The 25,732-nt window shown below is 41.5% G+C and overlaps 1 protein-coding gene across 3 annotated transcripts in view; it reads right to left on the bottom strand.

Annotated features, from left to right (window-relative positions):
• Nucleotides 1-24,344, bottom strand: part of RAB3IP (RAB3A interacting protein) — a 53,364-nt gene extending 29,020 nt beyond the window's left edge. Inside the window, exons 1-3 of one of the 3 annotated variants that reach the window (XM_079775022.1) lie at nucleotides 24,169-24,344; nucleotides 6,805-7,080; nucleotides 5,828-6,086 (exon numbers count right to left, since the gene is read on the bottom strand). In XM_079775022.1, the coding sequence (XP_079631148.1) occupies nucleotides 5,828-6,086; nucleotides 6,805-7,055 (510 nt within the window). In that variant the 5' untranslated portion in view covers nucleotides 7,056-7,080; nucleotides 24,169-24,344. Of the gene's footprint in view, nucleotides 1-5,827; nucleotides 6,087-6,804; nucleotides 7,081-23,882; nucleotides 24,009-24,168 lie in introns of those variants that run through there. The other 2 variants (XM_079775021.1, XM_079775020.1) reach the window with 2 other exon arrangements.
• Between the last annotated feature and the right edge of the window lie 1,388 nt (nucleotides 24,345-25,732).

Raw genomic sequence — 25,732 nt, 5'->3', positions numbered from 1 at the left:
ATAATAATAATAATGAAATGAAATAAAAATACTGTCAATGAAACTATGATACAATGCTTTTTTGTTTGAATTTTCATTTTACACTACAGGAAGAACTCTTTTAAACTGACGAAGACACAGATTGTTATTGTATGTCATTCTTTTCTTTTGTGCATTTCTTTCTGTATCAATGTAATATCATAGCGAGATCATTTTGAAGATATTTAACCTAGTAATTAAGTCCAACAAATGCAGCTCCCAACACACATCACTCAATTCAATTAGTCAACATGACCAGTGTATGTACATGTAGTCAATGATGACTGTCATGATTATTGCCCAGCTGAGAGCAATTTTAAAACTTATACTGATTTCAGAGATCTTAAAATGGAGAAAAATGTGTAACTCAAAAACAGGGAAACATTACCATATATACATATGTTTTCTCCCCAACGAGAAACACCTTAAGGACAAAGTAAAAAAATATATATATATTTTTACCCTCTATAGGACTCGTATAATGCCATGAGTACTCTGGTTACACAAGTAATATTTCTTTATAAAGAACATAGTAAATGTTTATAAACATCCTCAGCCACAGTTAGAAGGGCCATTCTGAACATATTGGTACAGGTATGTGGTTTGTTTGTTTTTTAATCTTCACATCAGGATATTTTTTCCATGGATTTAAAAAAAAATGGAAGGGAGGGAGAGAGACAGAGAGAGAAGCCTCAAAGTGAGAGAGACATGATGGCTGGTTGCCTCCTGCGTGCACCCGGCCAGGGCTGGGGATCATGCCTGCAACAGAGGTACATGCCCTTGACCAGAATCAAACCCGCAACCTCCTTCATTCTGCAGGCCCACCCTCTAACCACTGAGCCAAACCAACTAGAAAAGGTATGTGTTTTTTAGTGACTTTCTGTGGCTGTAAGATATTCCACTGGATTTTATTTTTTAAGTTATTTTCTTTCAGGGAAGAACAATTAAAAGATGAAAGTAACTGCTTATACCACTAGGTCTCACACTTTAGGAAATGTAAGAATCAAACAGGGGAGTTTAGTGAAGGCCTCAATAAAATAATTTTCTTTCAGCAGAATCCGAGAAGCTACATTTTAATAAAGATACACTAAAGCCCAACTTCTGGCCTCAGAATTCCAACAAAAACTATTCTTCAGCAATGATCTATGGAAGGCCAAACAGGTGAGGGACTACATCATCGTCTCTGGCATCCCATACTTCAAGTCAGTGATCACATGGGTGTTCCCTCTATATACAGTATGGACTCCTTGCTGGGAAGGGGTTCCTAGCCAGGGACTACATTTCCCGGCCCGCCCACCACACATGTAAACATCAGCATAAAACTGTTCACCCCAAAGGAATGTGAGTAACAGCAACATTTGTCACTTATAAGTCAAGGCTTTTTAGAAGCAGGTGTGCCTTCTTCAAGCTTTCTTTTCCCTTCATCCCATTAGGTACAGATAAATATAAAACTCTAAAAGACTACAAAGATCCAAGACAGAAGAAACACACATCTGTAAATTATTTCATTCACAAAGAACTGCCTATCAACAAGGATCATCTGCTTTGGAGTGTTAAAAGAATAAAAAGAAACTTCTATTAGATTAAGTCACTTACAAGCAGCTAGCATGTTCCTAACTAATGTATTATGCATATGTGCCTATTCATACAACAGTGTAACTGAATACACACACACACACACACACACACACACACACACACACATATATATATATTCATTTAATCAACAAAATGTATTGAAAACCCAGTATGTGCTCAAGATATAATTATGAGCAAAATCAAATGTAATCCTTATCCTCATGAAACTCAAAATTAATGGAGAACGTGGGTAAGTATACATTTCTATATTGGAGTAAAAGAAACAGAACTTTCACTCTCAATCAAGGTAGAGTAACAGGGATCACATTTATCACCCTGCCTGACACAACAAAAATACTACAAAACATATATGAAACAATCATTTTTAAGGCAATGGACATCAGGCAACAAAACAGCAATCCTGCAGATTATTCAAGGATTAAAATAGTTGTTAAACTGAATTTCATATGTTCAAGGAGCTAGAGGAAAGACTGAACGTGTTAAATAGAGCAAATAAAATACTTAAATGATCCAAATCAAACTTTCAGAAATAAAATTACAATGTCTGAAATTTTTTAAAAAATACATCCTATAGGATTAGTAGAGTAGATATTGCAGAATAGTCACATTGAAAACATAGCAATAGGAACTATTCACAATGAAACAGAGGGGAAAATATTTTTTTTTAATGAATAGAGTACCAGTTAGGTATGGGACAACTTTAAGCAATCCAATGTTCATGGAAAAGGAGTCCCGAAGGAGAGGAGAGGTTTTGAGGAAATAATGGCCAAAATTTCCCAAATTCTATAAAATTTAACCTATGGGTTCAAGAAGTTCAACAAGTCCCAAGCACAAGAAACCTAAAGAAAATTATACCAAAATATAACATACTCAAATTGCTTATCCTATATAATAAAAGGCTAATATGCAAATCGACCGAATGACAGAACAACCGGTCGCTATGATGCCCACTAACCACTAGGAGGCAGACACTCACCACAGGAGCTGCCCCCTGGTGTTCAGTGCGCGCTCCCACCGGGGGAGTGCACGAATTTTGTGCACCGGGCCTCTAGTCTATATTATAAAAGGCCTGTGGCCCTAACGCCATAACGACCAAAGACCAGCATGGGCGGGCAGGGCGGCGAGACGCCTGTGGGTGGGCGAGGCTGCACAATTTCGCGCGCTGGGCTTCTAGTCTCTATATATAAAAGGCTAACATGCAAAGTGTCCCCTCGGGAGTTCAATTGCTTGCTATGACATGTGTTGACCACCAGGGGGCAGCGCGGAACGAAGAAAGGCACTGGCCAGCAGCCAGAAGGCCCCGATCGGCCCTGATCGCCGGTCAGGCCTATGGACCCTACCCGTGCATGAATTTCGTGCACCAGGCCTCTAGTAGCAATATAAAGAAGAATCTCACATTTTATGCAGTGGAACAAAGATAAGGATAACAACTGACTTCTGTGAGAAAAAATACAAGTAGAATATATTAGAGCAGTATCTTTAAAGTACTAAAATAAAAGATGATCAATCTAAAATTCTTTACTGAGTAAAAATGTCTTTCAAAAACAAAGGTGAAAAAAGACCTATTCAGATATACAATAGCTAAAAATAATTATCACCAGCAAACACACATAACAAAATTGTTAAGGATATCCTTCAAGTAGGAAGAAAGTGATATAAGATGAAAATCTGGATCTACATGAAGAAATGAAGAATACTGAAAATCGTACCTACATGAGTAAATATAAAAGGTTCTTATTAAATCCCCTTAAAAATAATCAACTGTTTAATGCAAAAGTAACAACAATGCATCTGTGCAGTTTAAACAGTAAAATGTATGACAATCATAGCACAAAGGCTGGGAGGGGAAAAACAGAAGTACACTTATGTAGGGACTTTATACTATACTAAGAGGCCCAGTGGACGGTGGGGTCCAGCCGGCCTGCCCTGATAAGGTGGGGGGAGGGGGCTGGATGGGGATGGCCAGGGGGAGGGGCTGCGGGAGGTTGGCCAGCCGGTGCGCCCCCGATCGGGGCAGGGCCAGCCAGGGGAAGGGGCCGTGGGAGGTTGGCCAGCCGGCCCCGCCATTGGGCCAGTTGGCCAGCTGCAGTGCACGTCATAGCGACCAGTCATCCCAGTCGCTTGACTTTTATATATATATATAGATGTAGTATAATATTATTAGAAGGTAGACTGCAGTTAGTTAAAAATGTATACTATAAACCTTAAACAACCACTAAATTAGCACAACATCTAAAGTTAATAAGCCAAAGGAGACAAGATGAAGTCATAATGAACATGGAATTAATCGAAAAGAAACATAAAAGGAGAAAAAAAGGGGGGTAAATGAACAGATAGGACAAAAAGTAAACAAATAGTAAGATGATAGATTTAAATCATACCATATCAATATCACATTAAATGTAAGTGGTCTAAACACACCAACTAAAAGGCTGAGATTATTAGAAAGGATAAGAAGGCAAAAAATCCCATTTTAAATAGGAAGACAAAAATAGATCAGAAGTAAAAAGAATGGAAAAATGGTAACTATTGGGCCTCTCTTAAAAGAATAATCAGAATAAAGAGACTTCATTTTGATTCACAGATTGCCATAATTCAATAAAGTAATTATTAGTACTATCTTGTACCCTTCATAATAAAATTCACCATTTGTATGTGTTCACATGTCATTATTATTTCAATTACCTCAACAGTACCTCTAAATACAGCAAATTAAAGATCTCAAAAGTAATTACAACTTGAGCTAAGAAATTAGCAATCTGTTCTGATGAATTAGTAACCACAATGTATTCTCAAACATGAATATATATGCTCAACTGTTTACCTTTGCATAAACTGTAATTTCACTTAATACTGTGTATTAAGACAACAGACTCAGATGGCAGAAGCCAAGTACAATCACACCTCAACATACCCCTTTTCTTTGGAAAAAGACTTAAAAGGCTATTGATTTTTCTTTCTGATAAAATATATGTAACCAAAATGTTGTAACATATCTGTACTGCTATTTAACCATAGCCATTCATTAAAGAATTTATAAAGAAACATATATTCCAGGCATTGCATCATATTATGCCAGGAGCTGGGGATACACAAATCTCCCTGGCTGGTGTTGCTCAGTGATTAGAGCGTAAGCCCATGCACTGCAGGGCACTGAGTTCAATTCCCAGTCAAGGGCCTGGGTTACAGGTTCGATCCCCACCCCAATTGGGGCATGTGTGGGTCGGGGCACATGCAGGAGGCAACCAATTGATGTGTCTCTCTCACATGGAAGTTTCTGTCTCTCCCCCTCCCTTCTTTCCACTCTCTCTAAAAATCAATGGAAAAATGTCCTAAGTGAGGATTTACAACAACAACAAAATCAGTATCATGCTCTTAATAGACAACTCTAGTAGGGACAGGGTGGAAATATTTGTTTTTGAAATGTGGTAATATGCTGGAAATTATGCCTATAGAATGTTTGTTCTATCTTCTCAAGTATCTAAATGTAAAATGGTCCATTTCACCTAAGTTATCAAATTTATATAGAATTGTGCATATTATTCCTTTATTGTACTTTTGATGTCTGCAGGATCTGTAGTAATATCCTATTTTATTCCTGTTATTGAATATAATCTTTCTTCTATTTTCTTTTTAATCAATCCTGCTAGAGGTTTATCTATTTTATTGATCTTTAAAGAAAGCCCAGCACTTTGTTTCATTCATTTTTTTCTAGTTTTTCTGTTGTCAATTTCATTGATTTTTGCTTTTTATTATTTCCTTCCTTCTGTTTACTCTGCTTAAGACAGAAAAATATTCAAACCCAGCTATAAGATGAAGGTAATATTCCTAAAACAATTCCTCAAAACAAAATGACTTGGACTGAATGACTTCAAGTAAATGACCATAAAGTCAGGCACATTTAAGAAGTGACAACCTGATCCATGGAACATAACCCACCAAATTTGCATTACAGATAATGCAAGACAGGGAGCAGGGAGGCAGAGGACAGGAAGAGTTTCAGAATCTCATTTTTCCAGTGAGTACTCTCAGATGAATTGCTTTACTACTCCATCAATTTCACAGATTCCTAAATGCTGCCCCACAGGAGCGGAGGCTGTGCACATGTGAAGGATAACTGTAGAACCATCATAATTTCATTTGAGTTACCCCTCCATGGAAAAATGGTAATTTTGAATATAATGTATGGAAGAATATCTTTTTTGCTTACCCTCTGAGCTTTTGCAAGTTCTTCTTTCAATCTTTCATAGCCCTTTTCTCTGACTTCCAAAACAGATGGGCTTCGTAAACGGGACAGACTATCGGTACTCAACCCGAATATGTCATCACTGCCATCACAAGCTTCTGTTATAGTAGCACCCTGCAAAAACTCCCTCTCTGCACTACAGTTGTCCTTTCTCGTAGGTAAGGTAGTTAACCCAGCTGTTACTCCAGAGGTAGAACAAGGTGCTGGGTCTGTAACATGGATGCTGTAAAGGAGAGTTCAGGACACATCAGCATGTGCTTAAATATAACTGGCATAAACACAGGTCTAGAAACGCTCAGGTCATAAACACACTGGTCTATCCAATTTGGTAGCCACTATATTAATTAATAGCATGTCCTTGGTCAAAGCTAACATATTCTAAATCCTAATACCCACATGTGGCTAATGGCTATCATATTAGCACAGAAATAGAACATTTTCTTCCTCACAGAAAGTTCTACTGGATAGTGCTACTCTGAACAGGGGTCGGCAAACAAAACAGGTTAAATCCAGCCTGCTGCCTGTTTTCATAAGGCACACAAGCCAAAAATTATTTTTATATTTTCAAATGATTGAAAAAAATCAAAATATTTTGTGGCACAAGAAAATTGTATGAAATTAAAAACTTGTTGCCCAAGTATAAAGTCTTACTGGAGCTTATTCATTTACATACTGCCTATGGCCGCTTTTGCACTTTAACAGCAGAGTTGAATAGTTACAATAGAAAATGGATAGCCCACAAAGCCTAAAATATTGACTACCTGGCCCTTTCCATAAAGTTTGCTGACCCCTGCTGTCGAGTATTAACATGTATCGCTCTTCATGACAAGCTTATATGATTCAGATTTTTGAAAACATTGAAGCTTAAAATAAGGTAACCAAGCAAACTGTCCATTTGTTTAATACAATACTCCAAAATAATCATCTTGATGATCTCCTACCTGATACCAGATATTTCCGTACAATTTAAACGTCTGGGGGATGAATATACAGGCTGTGTAGGAAGGTCGGAGACATCTAAGGCGTTAGCCTGGATAGGGGCAGAGCATAAAGATGAAGGGAGAGGCCGGTAGATGACACCTGGTGAGGTAGTCGGCTCTTGAGCTCCCGATTCATACACGCCAAGAAGGTCCGGAGAAGTAGGTGAAGCAAGGTTTACTTCATGGAAGCCTTCCAAGGGGTCATTAGCCATAGTAAAAGCCTCATCATAAGATAACCTATTGTTAAAACAAGAAGGAGGTAATTATTCTGAGATAGTGTCATTTAAAATTAAATTACAATGTATAACTATAAGTATTTAACGGTCCATTGTAAAGTATAAACTTACAAAAGAGAGGTAGCAAAGAAAAATAATTACAATCATTTAACATTTATTAAATGACCTCAGAGTACAAATACTACAAAAGGCAAACAATGTGATTTGGAATAAACTTGAAATGGATAGCTAATACTGTTAAAGCGAGTCATAAGTAACAACGAGAAATAAGTAAAATTTTGCCTGATATTTTTAACTTTGCTATCATGTGACACTGGTTAGAATAAATAGAAGAGGCAGTAAAATACGTATATATAGAATGAGACAGACCTAAATTCAACTATCTGTTCTGTTCTGCTTCATACTGGCTATGTGACTTTGAATGAGTCAGTATTTTCTCTTGTTGTTTTTTTTTTAATCATTTCCAATTTAATAAGAGCTGCAGAGCTATTATTATATGCTTTTCACAAAGATTATGAAACTGTTAACATTTTGGAACCATTTAAGAATAGGTTTCAGACATGATGTCCATTATCCCTTAATATCACACTGTATATATCCTAAGTACAAGGACAATCTCCTCTTTAACCACAAAACCATCATCAAAATCAGAAAGTTAATGCTGATCAATATTACCACCTAATCAATAGACCCCAATCAAATTTTACTGACTGTCCCAATAATGTCCTTTGTTGTCCTAGGATCTCATCCAGGATAATGTATGACATTTCTCTAAGCCTTAAATTTCTCCTCAGATGGAATGAGAATGGGGATAACAATATTTCCTCCCTTCTCCAGGTTGCTGTGAGGATTAAGGGAGACAATCCACATAAAATACTTACCATACTGTGCTGGCACACAGTATGGCCTCAGTAAACATTTGTCATCATAGTCAGCCACTAACAATAACATGTATGCTTCAGTTTCTCCATTAGCAAAAAATATTTCCCATAAGTACTCAATTACATCACAGAATTCACATGAAAACTAAAAAGTATACCACTTAAAATTTCCTACCTGAAGGATCTAAAATAACTCTTATAAATCTTTAATTGATTTCCTACTGTCTACAGAATAAAGTCCAAACTTATTAGCTTAAAAAATCAAGGTCTTCTACTATCTGAACCAAACTTCTTTCCAATTTTTTCCTTCCTACAATAGTTAATGCATATAACACAGGACAGCACTTCTGAGCGGTGCCTCTACCCACAATGTTTTCATTCTGGGGTAATACATTTAATCATAGTTTAAATTCAAGATATAGCTCTAAATTTCTTCATTAACTATTACAAAAACTCAATTCATTAAGATGAAAATTTTGACTTTCTCATACTCTTAATAAAAGGTGTTCAGCCCTGGCTGGTGTGTCTCAGTGAACAGGGCATCGGCCCATACACCGAAGGGTTAAGGGTTCGATTTCCTGGTCAAGAGCACATACCCGGGTTGCAGGTTTGATCTATGCCAGCTCCCAGGGTGCAGGAGGCAACCAAATCTAGCTTTCTTGTCTCTCTCTCCCTCTCTCCCTTCCACTATCTCTAAAAAATCAATGGAAAAAATATCCTCGGTGAGGATTAACGAGAGAGAGAGAGAGAGAGAGAGAGAGAGAGAGAGAGAGAGAGAGAGAAACAAGAAAGCTACATTTTTTCAAACTAACCTTGCCTTGCAGATTTAAATTTTAGCTTGGAACCATGTAAATAATAAAACAAAATTAAATTGTAAAAAAGAATTCCTAAAAATAAAACAAATGAACGTAGCTGTGTCCACATAGAAAAAAGCTATAGCAAATGACTTAAAACAGTAATAAAATTGTATATCCCTAGTGGAACAAATTTTATAAACAAAGGAAATGAAAAAGCTCATGAACTATTTTCAGTAATCCTATTAGCAGTAATGCTGATATTGCTATTCTGAAACTATTATATCTAAGATTAAGCAAATAACTTATTATGTTAATGTCATTCAGAATTAAGATTTTTAGCATATAAGAGACACAAACATAAAACCAAAGACGTTAAAACTCTGAAGTCCTAAATTTTAATCAGAAATATCAGAAAAGAAATTATATTAAAAAAATAATTCCAAACTTTATCCACTGAAAAGGTATAGCAATAGTAATCAACTTAGGAGCAATGAGTACCCCTTGTGCCCAGAGTAATACCATTTCCAACCATTAAAAAAAAAAACACGGAAAAAAACAAAACCAAGGGCTCCTTGGAGAAATGGCTGATTCCAGGCCCAGGGCAGTAATGGACAGAAGGTCCCTGGAACATCTTGTCCTACAAGGAAACAAGGAAGCAAGAAATCTATCCAAGACTACTGGAGTGGTGCCTAAAGGACTCCCACTAACCAAAAATGGGGCCATCTGAACATCAGAAAGGATATTTGTCAAGAACTGAAACAAAACATTTTTAAAGGCATGAGCTCATGAAATAATGTGTCTAGGCAATAACTATCAAGAGCTATTAAAACTCTAAGAGAACTTTACTAGTATAACTGATGGATCAGAATGACAGTACCTGAATAACACCTTTATCTCAAAAAGGGAGAAAGTCAAACTATGAGGATTATGTGATAAAAAAGGAAATGAATACCCCCACCATTCATGAAGCATTTTTGCCCCTTGAGGGGGGGAAAAGGGACCCCAATCCAATCACGTGTCTAAGTCTTCATCAGTTCATAGGAAATATAGAGGAGAGAGGAACATATTAAATAGCATCATAAGGATGAAAACAGAAATATCTAGACTTTGGGAAACTCTACTTGACAAACCATTTGGTTTTTTCAATAAATATACTAGGGTAAAAAAGTAAAGGGAATTATAAATTTAAAAAGAGTCTGAAGAGACAGCAATAACTACATACAATGTGTGGAACTTCTCTGAATTGTTATTTGAATAAACCAAATGTAAAAACAAATATTATGAGACAATCACACAAACCTAAACACTAGATATTACCGATATTATAAATTATCATCAATTTAGGGATAATAATGGTAATATGGTTATGTAAAAACTCCTTATCTTTTAGAGAGACACACTTAGGTATTTATAGATGAAACCAGAGGCCCAGTGCATGAAATTCGTGCTTGGGTAGGGTCCCTAGGCCTGGCTGGCAATCAGGGCCGATCTGTGGGGTAACTGGCGGGGCTATTGGGGGGGGGGGGGGAGGCCCCTGCTGGCACCTGCCTTGGTCAGCCTGGCGCCACCCGCTCGCCAGCTGCCCCCGCCGCCCCCCGCCAATTGCCTCCCTCTGCAGGGTGACTGGCAGGGCAATCTGCAGGGTGATTGGGGGCCCCTGCTGGCACCCGTCTTGGCTGGCCTGGGGGCTGGGGGCAGCTCCTGCATTGAACATCTGCCCCCTGGTGGTCAGTGTGCGTCACAGCAACCGGTAGTTCCACCAGTCATTCTGCTGTTCGGTTGATTTGCATATTAGGCTTTTATTATATAGGATAAGATTACTTGTATTTGTTTCAAAACAATCCATGGGGAGAGGGAGGGAATGAGGAGCTGAGTGATCCAACTACCAGTCCCAATCACACAGGATTATAGGGTCGTTTCTCCCAAAAAGCAGCTAATATATATATATTGAGCACTTACTAAATGTCAGGTATAGTTCTAGTGCATTACAGTTAAGGAAACTGCAGCGTAAGGTAGCCAGAATTAAAATCTAAGTCTGTCCGACTCCAGAGTGCAAACTCTTACCCACCACAACACACTACCACCATGAGAACTGCTTTGCCGTTCCATTGTTAGACCATTTGATGAAAAGTATTTCTCCTTATGCTAAATTAAAATCCTTCATCCCTGCAACATCCACTCTATTTTGCCTATATATAACATAATATTTCAGCTATTCTTTCAACAAGTGTTTATTGAGGGCCTACAATGTGCCAGGCTCTGGGGAAAGAAGATGATAAATCACCTCTGTTTCCAAATAGTATCAATATAGCAGGAGAAACTGACAAGTGGAGAAAATGATACATTGTGATAAGTGCCTCAGAAGATGCACAAGTACTAAGAGACCACACCGGAGGACCGGAGGGGCAAATAAATCATATGGAAAGGACTTCCAGCGAAACTAAAGCTGAAGACTAGACCCAAAGTACAAGTAGGTAGTAACGATGAACAAAGCCCTTGGAAAGGCTTGCCAGGCATGTCCAAGGTGTGAGAGCAAAACATTTATAGAAAATACAAATATGCCATAAATTGAAGCACAGGCTTTGAACATAAGAGGCAAGCCTGAAAGAGGCAGGTTGGAATTCTGCTTCTGACAAATTACTGAGCCAGTTTGGGCCTAGGTTCACTCATCTGGAAATCTGTGCCTTGCTTTTCTACCACACAGATGAGAATTACAAGAGATAATGCATATAACACTTAGGGCATCTCTGAGCAGTGCCTCTACCTACAATGTTCTCATTCTGGGGTGATACATGTAATCAGAGTTTAAATTCAAGTCACTTGTGCAAAGGAGATTATTTTAAGATTAAATTTAGTCCTTTTTTCCAAGCATGTGAAATTTTTGTAAAATGTAATTTAGCTGGTAAGGAGCTAATAATCACACTGGTCTGAAAATCTTTTGCTCTTCAAAATATATGGAAGCTTTAAGATTTTATAGTCAAAGTTCTTATATGAGTAATATAAATTGCTATTTTTAAGTAGAACTCTTTGCATTAAGTAATGAGTAATTCAAAATAATCTAATTTCAATTGGAGATTACCCCAATTCATAAACTAAACTTGTCAAGGATCACTATGGATAGGTGAAAAAGTTAACCATGTTAAATTCTTATGTGTGATTTACCAACACAGCCTGGGTGGCTTTATTATTATTATTCAGTTCCAAGTAATAAAGCTGATTTCCAATCATAAGGAAAAGCTGCTTAAAACAACTTTTATTTCTGATCCCCAATATGCATTTCATATTATTTCTTCTTTCTAGAAGTCAGTATTATCACAGAAAAAGCAGCAACCAATATTTACTGAAAGTTAACTATGTGTCAGATACTTTTGCTAAGAATTTCACATGTATCAACTCACTTAATGTCTAGAAAAACCCTGATAACTTTTTATAAAATTTATCCTAATTAAAAGGAATTTTCTAATTGCAAACAAAAGGCATCGAGAGGGCAACACAAGAAATTAAAATGAACTACAGGTTCAGTATTTTCAGTTAAACATCTAAAGGACATGGTTAGATACACATAATAAATGAAATTTAAAAACTCAATTTAATAGATCAGTAGTCACAAAAAAACAAATAAAATCTATTCCACCACAATGTAAAACACATTTTTCCCTTTATTTTACTTACCTAGACAAGTGGGAAACATAGGACTTCCTTGGAGGAAAAAAGAAAACATTTTAAAGCCGTAATTTTTATCTTTTTCCTCATCAATTTAGCATTTAAAATGTAAATAATTTTTTTGGTGTTTTTTTAATGTAAATAATTTTAATTCTGTATTTACTAAAATCCATCAAAGCACTACATTTTGGAAAGTAAATAATTTCCATCACAGCAGAGCAGAAACAACAGTACCTGAAGAAGAAGGTTCTAGTTTTGACCAAGCTCTAAGTTACATATGCAAATTTAGGCAGGCCATTAAACTTCTCTGAGCCCAAATATTTTCACCTATTTAGTCAAGGAATTGAACCCAACGATCCTAATTGTGAAGTAGTGAGTACACCCGTCTGTTAGAGGGAAGCTAAGGGTTTGACTTCCCAATAGGGAAAAATTAATCAATATTTGCTACCTCACCAGAAAGTTTGTACTCCAGAATCAGGCTCAAAACCTCTCTGGACCAGTAACTAACAATGTGAACTTAAAGCCTTAAGTCTACATTTCTCATCTGAAAAATAGGAATTAAAAACTGCACCTATCTCATAAGGTTGCCATGAGAATTAAGTTATACAATACACATAAAGGGCTTAGCACCATATCTGCACTTACCAATTTAGTTATTACTAATTATAATGTCTCCAAGGTATTTTCTGAATAATATTTGCCAAATATTTTTGTCCCTCTGTATCAGCACAAATGATATCATCAAGAAGAACAAAAAACAATGGTTTTGTTGGTTTAAATATTATTAAAAATTAAAAGTTTATTGTTCTGAATATTCTTCCTCAACAAAGCAAGTATCTATACTAGTATGTCATACTGTATATAATAAATTTGCTTTGGTTTTATTATCCTATCTATATATATAAAAGCCTAAGCAACCATCGAAACTGAATAGATGACAGAACAGGCTGCATGGGGCGACTAGGCCAGCAGGGAGGTTAGTGAGGGACGACCAAACGACCAAGCAGCAGGCTGTGTGGGGTGACCAGGCCAGCGGGGAGGGGGGGAGGGGGGGAGGGGGGAAGTGAGGAGTGACCAGGCCAGCAGGGGTTCAGTGAGGGGTGACCAAGCCAGTGGGGGGGGCAGTTGGGGGTGACCAGGCCGGCGCGGGGGGGGGGGGGGGGGGGGGGGGCAGTTGGGGCAACCAGGCCAGCGGGGGGGCAGTAAGGGGCGACCAGGCTGGCAGGGGGGGGGCAGTTGGGGGTGACCAGGCCAGCAGTGGGGACAGTTAGGGGTGATCAGGAAGGCAGGCAGGTGAGCAGTTAGAAGCCAGTGGTCCCGGATTGTGAGAGGGATGTTTGACTGCCGATTTAGGCCCGATCCTAGAAGATCGGGCCTAAACCGGCAGTCAGACATCCCCCAAGGGGTCCCAGATTGGAGAGGTTGCAGGCTGGGCTGAGGGGACCCTCCCTGTGCACTAATTTCGTGTACCAGGCCTCTAGTCCTATATAATAAAAGTTTAATATGCAAATCAACTGAACGGCGGAATGACTAGTCGCTATGACGTGCACTGACCACCAGGGGGCAGACACTCAATGCAGGAGCTTCCCCCTGGTGGTCAGTGCACTCCCAAATGGGGAGCGTCACTCAGCCAGAAGCCGGGCTCATGACTGGCAAGCACAGCGGCGGTGGCAGGAGCCTCTCCCACCTCCGCTGTAGGTAGGTGGTAAGGAGCAAGGGGTCCTGGACTGGACTGCGAGAGCCCCGGACTGCAAGAGGGCAGAGGCCGGGCTGAGGTCCCACCCGCGCCCCCCCGCCGCCCCCCGTGCACAAATCTCATACACAGGGCCTCTAGTAATATAATAATAGAAATGAAATATTTCAAGGCAAATCAAAAGAAAAATGTTTAAGAATTATAACATGTATTATTATGTATTATTTTCCTCTCCCAATTTATTGACAGACTGGGGAATAGAGGGAAGGGAGGAACATCCAGATGCTTTTTATCCTAAATTAATTAAGGGTCTTCTTAATTTAGCATAAATTATGAAAGAAACAGCTTCTGTCATTAAAAATTTGACTGCTACTTCAATAGTATGTATAATGAATTCAAGTATGTATAGTAAATTTCATCAATTAATTTGTCTCGTTAAAAACCCTCAGCAACATTTAAAATATTTATTTATATATTAAGCATATATATATATATATATATATATATATATATATATTATAATACTAGGGGCCCTAGTGCATGAATTCATGCACCTTGAAAGGAACTGTGGACCACGAGGCTGTGGTGGGCACAGGGGCAGGTCTTGGCCCATCCTCCGCACCCACGCCCAGCCTCTCCCGCCACGGCCCCAGGTCCTGTCTGCCGGCAGCCCCACTCCCACAACCTAGTTCCCTCGTATGACAGCGTGGAGCTATTGGGGCCGGCGCTGTCAGCGGGTGCGAGTGGCAGCTGCTGCCCCGATCGCCCCTCAGGATCAGGGGGAGGTGGAGAAGCCCTGAGGGGTGACTGGGCCAGAGGCCGCCGCTCACACCTGCTGACGGTGCCAAGTGATCGGGACCAGCGCCACAGCTGCAGGTGCAAGCAGGGCCGGCACCAGGAGTGGGTGCGAGCAGGACTGTCACTGGCAGCAGGTGTGAGAGGCAGCTGCTGGCCCTGATTACCCCTCAGGAGCTGAGGGAGATGGAGAAGCCCTGAGGGGCGATTGGGGCGGGCAGCTGCCGCTCACACTTGCTGACAGCGCTGAGAGATCGGGGCCGGTGCCGGGCACCAGCAGCGGGTGCAAGAGGTGGCTCTGGCACCAGCAGTGGGTGCGGGCAGGGCCGGCGCCAGCAGCAGGTGCGGGTGCTGGCAGCAAGTGAGAGAGCCCAGTGGGACCATGGCACCAGGGAGCAAAGAATTTTCAGTAACCACCAGAGTTCGCCCCGATGACAGTGACCAGCGCCCCGCCTTGGTCTGGTGCCCCCGCTCACCTGCTCCACCATCCCGCTGCGGCCGATGCCCGCTATGTTCCGCTCTCTGCCATCTGCTGCTGATGCTCGCCATGTTCTGCGTGCGCCCCCTGGTGGTCAGCACACGTCATAGCGACTGGTTTTTCGGTTATTCTGCCGTTTGGTCTATTTGCATATTAGGGTTTTATATAGAGAGAGACTAGAGGCCCGGTACACAAAATTCGTGCACAGCTGGGGTCACTAGGCCTGGCTGGTGATCAGAGCCTATCGGAGCCATCACGCCCAGTCCTGATCGGGGCCAGGCTGGCCGGGGCTTTGGGGCCTTTCAGCTGCCGGACGGGGCCTGCTGGCTGCCAGACGGGGCCTGCTGGACTGGGGGAGGAACTGCAGGAGGTTTGCTGGCCAAGGGGAGGGACCAGGGGAGGTTGGCTGGTCGTGGGAGCACACTGACCACCAAGGGGCAGCTCCTGCATTGAGCTTCTGCCCCCTCATGGTCAGTACGTGTCATAGCAACTGGTCGACCAGTCGTTCCAGTCGTTAGGTCGTAACGGTCACTTAGGCTTTTATATATATAGACTAGAGGCCCGGTGCACGAAATTTGTGCATGGCGGGGGGGGGGGATGTCACTCAGCCCAGCCTGCACCCTCTTCATTCCGGGACCCCTCAGGGGATGTCCAACTGCCAGTTTAGGCCCCATCCCTAAACCGGCAGTCAGACATCCCTCTCATAATCTGGGACTGCTGGATCCTAACCGCTCACCTATCTGCCTGCCTGGTTGCCCCTAACTGCCCTCCCCTGCCAGCATGATTGCCCCTAACTGCCCACCCCTGCTGGCCTGGTCGCCTCCAACTGCCCTCCCCTACCGGCCTGGTCGCCCCTAACTGCCCTCCTCGGCCAGCCTGGTCGCCCCTAACTGCCTCTACCTCGGTCCCCGCCACTGTGGCTTTTTCTGGAAGGATGTCCAGAAAATGTCTGGTCTAATTAGCATATTACCCTTTTATTAGTATAGATTAGTATAAAATAAGTGTATTTGATACATTTTATCAATTATATTTATTCTAGTTGGAATGGAAGGAAGATTGCCAACTTCAATTCATCAAGGCAAATCCTTGGTAATAAATTCTAAGAATATAGGTATGAATATATAGACTAAAGAGGTGGTGCATAGCCTCTGTGATAACTCTGAGGGTTGTGGGAAGAGTGGAGGGAGAAGAGCATGCTTCAAGAAGTAAAATATAAGTTAGATTTTAAATGCTGAAGAAGAGTCCAATAGATGAGCAAGGCAATGAAATAGGATAGGGCAGTCAGGGAGTGAGGGTTTGGCACTAATAAAACTAACAAAGGAAGAAAAGACAGAAAATCAGGCTGGAGAAGCACACTGTGACAGACTGACCATTAGAAGCTTTAACATGGAAAATGTTCTTGTAATTTATCCTGAAGAGATGACCAGATCCACATTTCAGAAAGTGCTTATGTACTAGAATGTCACTAGAAAAACGACACCAAAGGCAATGAGGACTTTAGAGAGAAGAGACTAGAGGCAATTGGTTAAGAGGTTAGTCAGTGCAACAGGCTAGGCAAGAGATTATGAAGATCTGATCTAATACCAAGGTCATGCGTTGCAAATAGAGAGAATGGAGACACATAAAGATGAAAAGCAGTCAAACAATAGACTCATTTACTCACACATAAACATGGCATTACACACATATACATTACATTACTACATTCTGTACGTGTGACATACATACATCTACATTATTCTAGTTACTCCTCACAGCATTTCTTTGAAATGATTCTTATCTCTATTTTACAGATACAGAAACCAAGGCTCAGAAAGATGTATTAACTTCAACCCTCTCAGTCAATAAATAAGACCTAGGATTCAAACCCTGGTGTGTCTGACTCCAACACCTGACTCCATTACATCTAAGAATCACTTAAAAGGTGAAACTGATCAGGGAGGGAGGGGGGGCTCAGATAAAGGTTAGATCAAGGCAGATCATCTCTTAAGACAGGTCTCACCCAATCAACCATAAGAAGTGAACAAGCCAAACAGAAGAATACTACTTAATCTCTGAACCATTGCCTTACCTTCAGAAAGAGAAAACTAAGTTTCTCTAAAACACTGCTCATGAAATGACCATTTGTTATTGCCATGGATAATTTGACACTAGGAATTAATGTGAATTTTTTAAAAATATATTTTATTGATTTTAGAGAGGAAGGGAGAGGGAGAGAGAGATAGAAACATCAATGATGAGAGAGAATCATTGATTGGCTGCCTCTTGCATGCCCCCTACTGGGGATTGAGCCCGCAACCCAGGCATGTGCCCTTGGCCAGAATTGAATCTGGGACCTTACAGTCGGCACGCTGACGCTCTATCCATTGAGCCAAACCAGCTAGGGCTTAATATGAATTTTTAAAAGTATATACTAATACTGTAGCCAGCCCTTCTTTTTTAGAAATACATACTGAAATACTTACAGATTAAATTATATACTTCCTGGAATTTACTAAAATAATACAGGAGGGGGAGAAGTAGATGAGGCAGAACTGACCATTGTTGATGGTTATTGAGGCTAGATGATGGGAACTTTAAGGTTCATTACACTACTGAGTCTATTTATTTGATTTAAAATTCTCCATAATTAGAAAGTTTTGAGATGTATTCAAATACTACATAAATAAATAAAGGAGGAAAAAACAAAACAAAAAAGTATATGTATATATAATAAGTACATAAATCATTTTCTCATTAACTTTTATTGTAATTTTAAAGTTGATTTTCCAAATTAACATTTAGGTTGTAACAAAAAAAAATCACATTTACATTTTAAGAAGCATTCTATGTTTATAATTGTGGATTTAATTAATAACCCACGGGAAAAATTAGTCAAATGGTCAATGAAGTTACACCATCTTCGCACTCATTAATATAGACCACAAATTAATTTCTACTTACTAATTCCACAAATATATACAATCTGACATATTTAGATATGTTATTGTAAATTCCTAAATTAAGGGTTTTCAGGAAATGCTCAGTACTTACTGGGTTACTAATGTTGTACTTAATTATAAATCCTTATAACAGAAATATTTTTAAAATAGTTTTGTTAAGTTTCTCTTTCTTAATAGTGGAAGCCTCCTTATTTTGTACTAGAGGCCCAGTACACGAAATTTATGCACAGGGGGTGGGGGGAAGAGGGTGTCCCTCAGCCCAGCCTGCACCCTCTCGCAATTCAGGACGCCTTGAGGGGTGTCCGACTGCTGGCAGTTGGACATCCCTCTCGCAATCTGGGGTGGCTGGCTCCTAACCACTCACCTGCCTACCTGCCTGATCACCCCTAACCACTCTACCTGCCTGCCTCATCACGCCTAACCACTCGCCTGCCTGCCTGATCACCCCTAGCCCCTCTGCCTGCCTGCCTGATCGCCCCTAACTGCCTCTGCCTCACCCCCCGCTGCCTCACCTTCGTCCAGAAGGACGTTCAGAATGTCGTTCTGCTGTCCGGTCTAATTAGCATATTATGCTTTTATTATTATAGATATGCAAGAATATATGTCAACTAAACATTCAACAGGCACTGAAGTATCTGTTAAAATAAACAATAAGAGTCCTTAGACAGGGGATGAAGAACAAAGCAGTGAGAAGCAGAGACAGTGATTACAAGCTACCTTTCCTGAAGAAGAAAAAAAAAAAAAAAAGACAGCTAAAAGAATACCTTCAGAGCAAGCATGTCAAACTCAAAGGCAGGCCAAATAATTGAGGCAGTGGCCTGTGGGCTGAGTTTGACATTCTTGCTTTAGAGTATCACGATTGGAGAAACTGAATTTTCAAAGTTTGGGGGAATAAGAGCATGTTATCAAACTAGCTTCAGAAAACGTTTCTTCCAGTTCAGGTTCTGTCATTGATGAGTTGTATGAACTTGAACATGTCACTTAATTTCTCTGAGTTCAAACATAATTCTCTTCCCACCAAGAAATTAATTAATGTACATTTACTTGTTTTCTCAAACCTACTTTGGTTGTTCATCCATATTTTATCCCCATTTGTTAACCAAGTGCCTAAAATAAATACCTAATAGTATCCTCTTCTCTAGATACTTCAAATTACAACCCACTTATTTAACTGGTTCTAAGCTCTCATCTGTCTGCTCTTCTATGCTTCTAGGGTACTCACATCCTTAAATTCAGTTTCTTTATACTAGACTGTCAATTCATATACTTATGTCTAGAAGTTCATCAACTTTCATTACATTTACATTGACAACCCTGTTGTTAACTACAAGCAACAAATCCCCCATAAATTTGAACTAATTTATTTCAATAATTTTCATTCTTTTCCCTCTGACCTAAATAATCTTAGTTTATGGCTATCACTAATTTTGTGTGGCTGATATCCTAAGATAAATTACTTTTTCACTTTTTTCTAACAATGACTATATACAATTTCGTAAGCTTCTGAAACTACCTCATTTGGTTACAAGCTGAAAAGGAAAGCAGAGGGGGGAAATAAAGATGACAAGCTAATGCTACCTGTTGTAAGTATCCTTGTCTTCCTTTCCTCAGTCCCCTCAATGCTCACTCTGAGCCCTCATTTCCATTCCTACTTCTAGATCAATTTCAATCCACCCTAACATTCTTCCACTGACCATCCATCACCAAACACAGCACAGTACCTGCGTTTGGGTTCCAGGTCCAATGCTCAAGCTATAAAATGGAGTAAGATGACTTAAACCCTGCCCACAAAGCAGGCATACACTAAAGGAAGAGGCCTCCTTGTCATTAACATTATAAATACAAAGTAAATATCAAGATTAATAAATACTAAAATAGAGGCATTGTTTTTAGGATATCAAGTACATGTAAGTAATTAATTTAGTAACCAGTTTACTACCCTTTGTTTTAACTGCATCTTAACCAGGACTATAGAGGACAAAGCTTAGTTTGATAAACTGTACTCCCTCAGAATATCCTCCAAGCTTTCCCTTATTACCTCAACACACAAATATCTCTACCCCACTACTCATCCTTCTTTTCTCCCCATTGTCCAACTATTCTAACACTTTGTCTTATTTTGCACTCATTAAAATTATCACAACAGTGTATAATGTGAAGAACACCTTCTAAATTTGAGGCTTATAAAAGATATGGGCCCTGGCCTGTTTTGCTCAGTGGATAGAGCGTCGACCTGGGGGGTTCAAGGGTCCCGGGTTTGATTCCGGTCAGGGGCATGTACCTTGGTTATGGGCACATACCCAGTAGGGAGTGTGCAGGAGGCAGCTGATCGATGTTTCTCTTCTCTCATCAATGTTTCTAACTCTCTATCCCTCTCCCTTCCTCTCTGTAAAAAATCAATAAAATATATATTTTTTTAAAAAAGATATGGGAATGGGTATATGGTCTATGTTCCAGACTTATTAAGAATACTTTCCTTTAACCCCACTGTGACTTGCAGAGCAGATGCCGAGAGTTTGATTTATAAATCTCTGGTGACACATGAAGAATTACTTATTACACTAATACTAAGCATCTCATAAAAGCTAAATTAAAAATAATTACAACCTGCACATGAGGAAGTAGTGGAGTGGAGAGGTTGAGAGCATGGCCATTAAAGACAAATTGCCTGACTTCTAATCTAGTCTTGTCACTTAACTAGCTTTGTGACCTTGAGCAAGCTACATGTCTGAGTTCCTCAATCTTCTCAACTATAAAATGGGATAAAAGTAGGGATTACCTGACTCCTAGGTCACTGTGATTATAAACTGGCATAGTGCTTAGACCAGAACCTGATACATGGTAAGCCCTAGACTCAATAGAAGTAGTAGCACTGGTATCACCCTCATAGGAAAACCTAGATATATAGTCTTAATTTATTGATTTGGGGGGGGGGGGAGTGGAAAGGAGGGGAGAGGGGAGAGAGAGAGAGAGAGAGAGAGAGAGAGATCATCCATTTGTTGTTCCACTTATTTATACATTCACTGGTTGCTTCTTATATGTGCCCTGAGGGAGATCAAACCCAAAACCTTGACATACCTGGAGGACACTCTAACCAACTGAGCTATATGGCCAGGGCCTGAATATTTTTTTCAACTAGAAATACAAATGATAACACCTTTCACCTTTTATAGTTACAAACTTCTTTTACAGAAGGTGTAGACCAGGAATGGAAGAAACAAGCATGTTAAGAGTTCTATTTTGACTTATTTGTGGAATCTAATAAACAAAATGAATTGACCAACAAAATAAGACCCAAAGCATGGAGGCATGGAACAGACTGACATACACTGCTGTGGGGATGGGGAGACAAGAAGAGATAAACTAAAGAACTTACATAGTTATATGCATAGCCCATGGACACGGGCAATAAGGTGGTGAAGACCTGGGGGTATGAGGAGGGTCTGGGAGGAGGGGGGGGGGGGTAAAGGGGGAGAAAATGGGAGACATCTGTAATACTATCATCAATAAAACATTTTTTTAAAGTTCCATTTGGGGCAATCACTCAGTTTTTAATACTGGCTCTGCCATTAGTCAGCTATAGACTAGTATATGACCTTTGGCAAGTAAACACAGGCAAGTTAGTTCACCTCTCTGAGCCTCAATTCCCTAATCTGTAAAACTCAGTACCACCAATATCCCAGGAATGTCCCAAGAATAAGGAGTCAAGGCATCTAAAGCAACAAGAACAGGGCCTGACACACTGTCAAGCTTATATTTTTGTTCTCCCCCTACCCCCTAAGCCCACATCTTATACAGAGTATCTCATTTAATTCACATCCCACTACCATGAAGCTCATATTAGGTTGAAGTATATGAAAAACAATTGACTACTGGCAAATTCATATGGTTCAACCTAATGCTGTACCATTCACAAATAGAGAAAATAAGCTCAGCGTGCTTACATGATTTACTCAAGGTCATATGCACAGTAATGGAGCTAAAACTTAAAAAAAAAACCAATTTACTAATTTTTCATTTGATCAGCTTACTAATTGGTTCAACAAGTCCTACTCAGGATGGGAAAAAGGAAGGTATAATAACCACAATAATACATGGAAAACTACTATAACCTACAAGTTTTTGTCTGCCCTATTAAAAAATGAAGGAGACCTAGATTTCTAAGAACGTTTAATTTTCAAATTATTTGTGCAGTATCTATGTTGAGGGGAGACAAGTTTAGGGAAAGTTAGAGGGAAAAATATTGAAGGAAGAGTATGCATAGCTACATTAATTCAAAAAGTACAATTGGATCTAATTAGAAACCCCACTAACTACAAACCCCATAAGCAGCTGAACATCAAATATCCATCCTGGTGAAAGGTTAAAAGTTTCAATACCACAAATGAGTTGTTTGCCAAACACATAAGGAAGAGTTTTAGTAAATGTATCCATTTTGATTCAAAAAAAAGTATGCACTAATATGTAATTTTGCTGTAGTGAAAAAATAAAAGGCTTTTCTTCTAGCAATAAGAAATACACTATTGTAGTAAAATTGTATATAATTGCTAAATTTATTTCTATAAATTCCACAGGGGCTTTAGGATTAGATCCACTAAGCCAATACTAGGATATAATGTCTGTCGAACCACGATGCACAGTACTAGTAAACAACAAATGTTAGCAGAACAAGGCCCCCAAAAAACTGGTGGATTATTTAACGACATAAAACATTCACTAGTATTGATCTTCAAATCTATTCGGTCTCTTTTCTCCTTGATGTGTCAGTCACCTTAAAAAAAAACAACTGCATGAACAACAAAATAAGAATGAGGAGAATGACTAAAAACTGGGTCTTTCAACAGATTTACAATAGAACAGTATTGTTAATCCTCTTATCAGCCTATCCAATTATGTAAGTATTCTATGGCAGAAGATTACATGGCTCTTTCCTGAATCGGGTAGCGCCGGAACAGGCTACATTTCCTCCAAACTCAGTTGCCTCTCAGGAAGCAATAGGAAGTCAGCGGTCTTCATTGACAAGACCCTTACCCTTTAGCCATTACAGATTTTTTTTTAATCCCATAGCAACTGGCAACTCTTCACGTGCTGCAGGATCCCACCTAACATCACTTCTAGAATCCATTAATCTCGTTCCCCACCCCCCCACCCCGCCCCCCGCGGTCGAGTGAGTTGTCATCGCTGGAAAGAGCAGTGTAATTACAATTACGTCTGTGCAGCGCGTCCCAACTCCCCGCAACAAAGTCCGGCCGAACCGGGCTGCCTCCTACGGCGCGACGCCGGCGACCGCTCCTGCCCACCAGGTTTCGCCAAACCTCCCGAGGGTCATGGGGTCGGGCAGGTGGCTCACGAAGACCCCCTGGTCCATGCCCACTGCTTCGCCCCGCTCCGGCTCCCGCGCAGCTCCGGACTTATCGGGGAACTCTCTCCAGAACCCCCTCCAGGCCCCCGGCCCCGGTCGCGCGCGCCCCGCCGGCAGGTAGCCCGGCTCCGAGTCCGAGTCCCCGGCCTCGGGCGCTCGGGGCCGCGCAGTTAAAGAGTAACGAGCCCGTACCTGGGAGGAGGGGCGGGGGAGGGGCCGCCGACGCCCGGCGCCCACCGGCGGCCCCTGGGGTGCCCAGATGCCGGAGAAACAGGAGAACCGAAGCCCGCTGGCCCGGGCGAGAGAGCGCACCCGCCGGGTCCCGGCAGCCGGCCCGACCCCCGCGCACTGCGCCCTCTGCGGCGCCCGCACCTGCACCTGCCGCGGCCACCCGCAGGGCCGGCTGGGGAGGCGGGGTGCGGGCGCCGATGGGGCGGTGCTCCGCGCCCCGGCCTCTCTCGCGCGCGGCTGCACTCACCTGAGGAACCCGCGGCGGCCGCTGCCCTCGCTCAGAAGCGCTCGCGGAGCCCCCACGGAGCGCGCCCCGAAGCCACGAGACGGGGAGGAGGCCGCCGGCGACGCCGCTACCCTCGGCCGCGGCGGGCGCACTGCGCTGGGGGCCGCCGAGGGAGTGCGGACTGCGCCTGCGCCGGAGCGGGGCCCGAGCCGGGAGCGGCCGGGCGGCGGAGGGAGGCGGGGCTGGGGGCGGGGAGGGGCGGGGCCTGGGGGACCCACGCGCTCCCGGGCCCCTGGCTCCAGGCGGGGCTCTGCGCAGGTGCCGGGGCGGGGGTTAGGGGGGGCCCTCCAGGTGCCTCAGCGGGCGGTTTCCCTGGGAACCGAGCGAGCCGGCCCTGGGCAGTGTTTCCTCGGGCTGGGCGGGCGGTCTCGGGTTCACTGCGAGTGTGATGGGCTCACGGGAGTCGGGAGATGAACCGTGGATGTGAGTTGAAGACGGCTAACCAACCTGAGACCTGGCGTCACACCTTACCGTGTGTGTGTGTGTGTGTGTGTGTGTGTGTGTGTGTGTGTGTGTGTGTGTGTTGGGGGAGGGAGGAGGGGAGGGGGGAGGAAGGAGAGTCCGATAGAACCCAGATCCCATCATTCCAGCAGCTGCTAGAGCATTCGAGAATGTCGTTTCGGTACCTGCCGTCTCTCATCTTTTGTGTCATCTGTTTTACCCAACTTCCACCCCACTTTAGGGCCTCCAAGTAGGAAAAGTGAAGCTACAGAACCAAGCTCCCAAAATCTGATAAAAAGGAGGCAGTCACCCTGTGTGTTTTTATGTTTAGTAAAAGGGATACGGGGATCCATGCGATTTTTGCGATACGCGTCTGGAACAGGACCGTCATTCTGCATATTGGTCACATCTTTTAGAGTCAGTGGAGAATGGGGCATGTGCGTGTCCGTAGGAACCAGAATTCCTGGATTGGCATTTGCCACCTCTGGCTGTGTGACCTTGGGCAAGGTGATCTCTAATAGCCCCAATGTTCTCATCAGTAAGGGGGAGGGCGGGGGTAGTTGAGAATGCCTACCTCACTGAGTTGTTGAGAGGTTAAATGGTTTTATACAAGTAAAACACAGAGTGCTGCATGACACAGAGTGCCTAATGAATATTAGTTTCAACATTATTACTATTATCATCCACCTATAATCCAAATAGAAACTTAGAAAGTCATTATTTACTTTTTTATACCACATCTCCAATATATCAAGTCCTAGCCATTTTAATCTCCAAATAATTTTTAAATTTATCTAATCTCATATTCACTGCCACCAAATATGACCTTCCTTATTAATGGACTCCTATTGTTTCTTATATTGTGTCATTCATGTCATGTCATTCAAACATTTATTGTGTTCCATCTATGTGCCTACTGCTGGACATGGGAACAGAGACACCATTACAATCTCTAGCACAAAGAATCAAACACAGTGCGGGAGACAAATATGTCAATAACAACTAAGTGGAATCAATAAACTCAACATACAGCAAACTGCTTGGGTTCCCCAATCTTGCCATACTCTCTCAAGCATCTTGCTTT

This window comes from Cnephaeus nilssonii (assembly GCF_951640355.1).
Source record: "Cnephaeus nilssonii genome assembly, chromosome: 6".
NCBI classification, from domain to species: Eukaryota; Metazoa; Chordata; class Mammalia; order Chiroptera; family Vespertilionidae; genus Cnephaeus; species Cnephaeus nilssonii.
The sequence above is the reverse complement of the archived record's forward strand: the minus strand, read 5'-3'. Positions and strand labels throughout refer to the sequence as shown.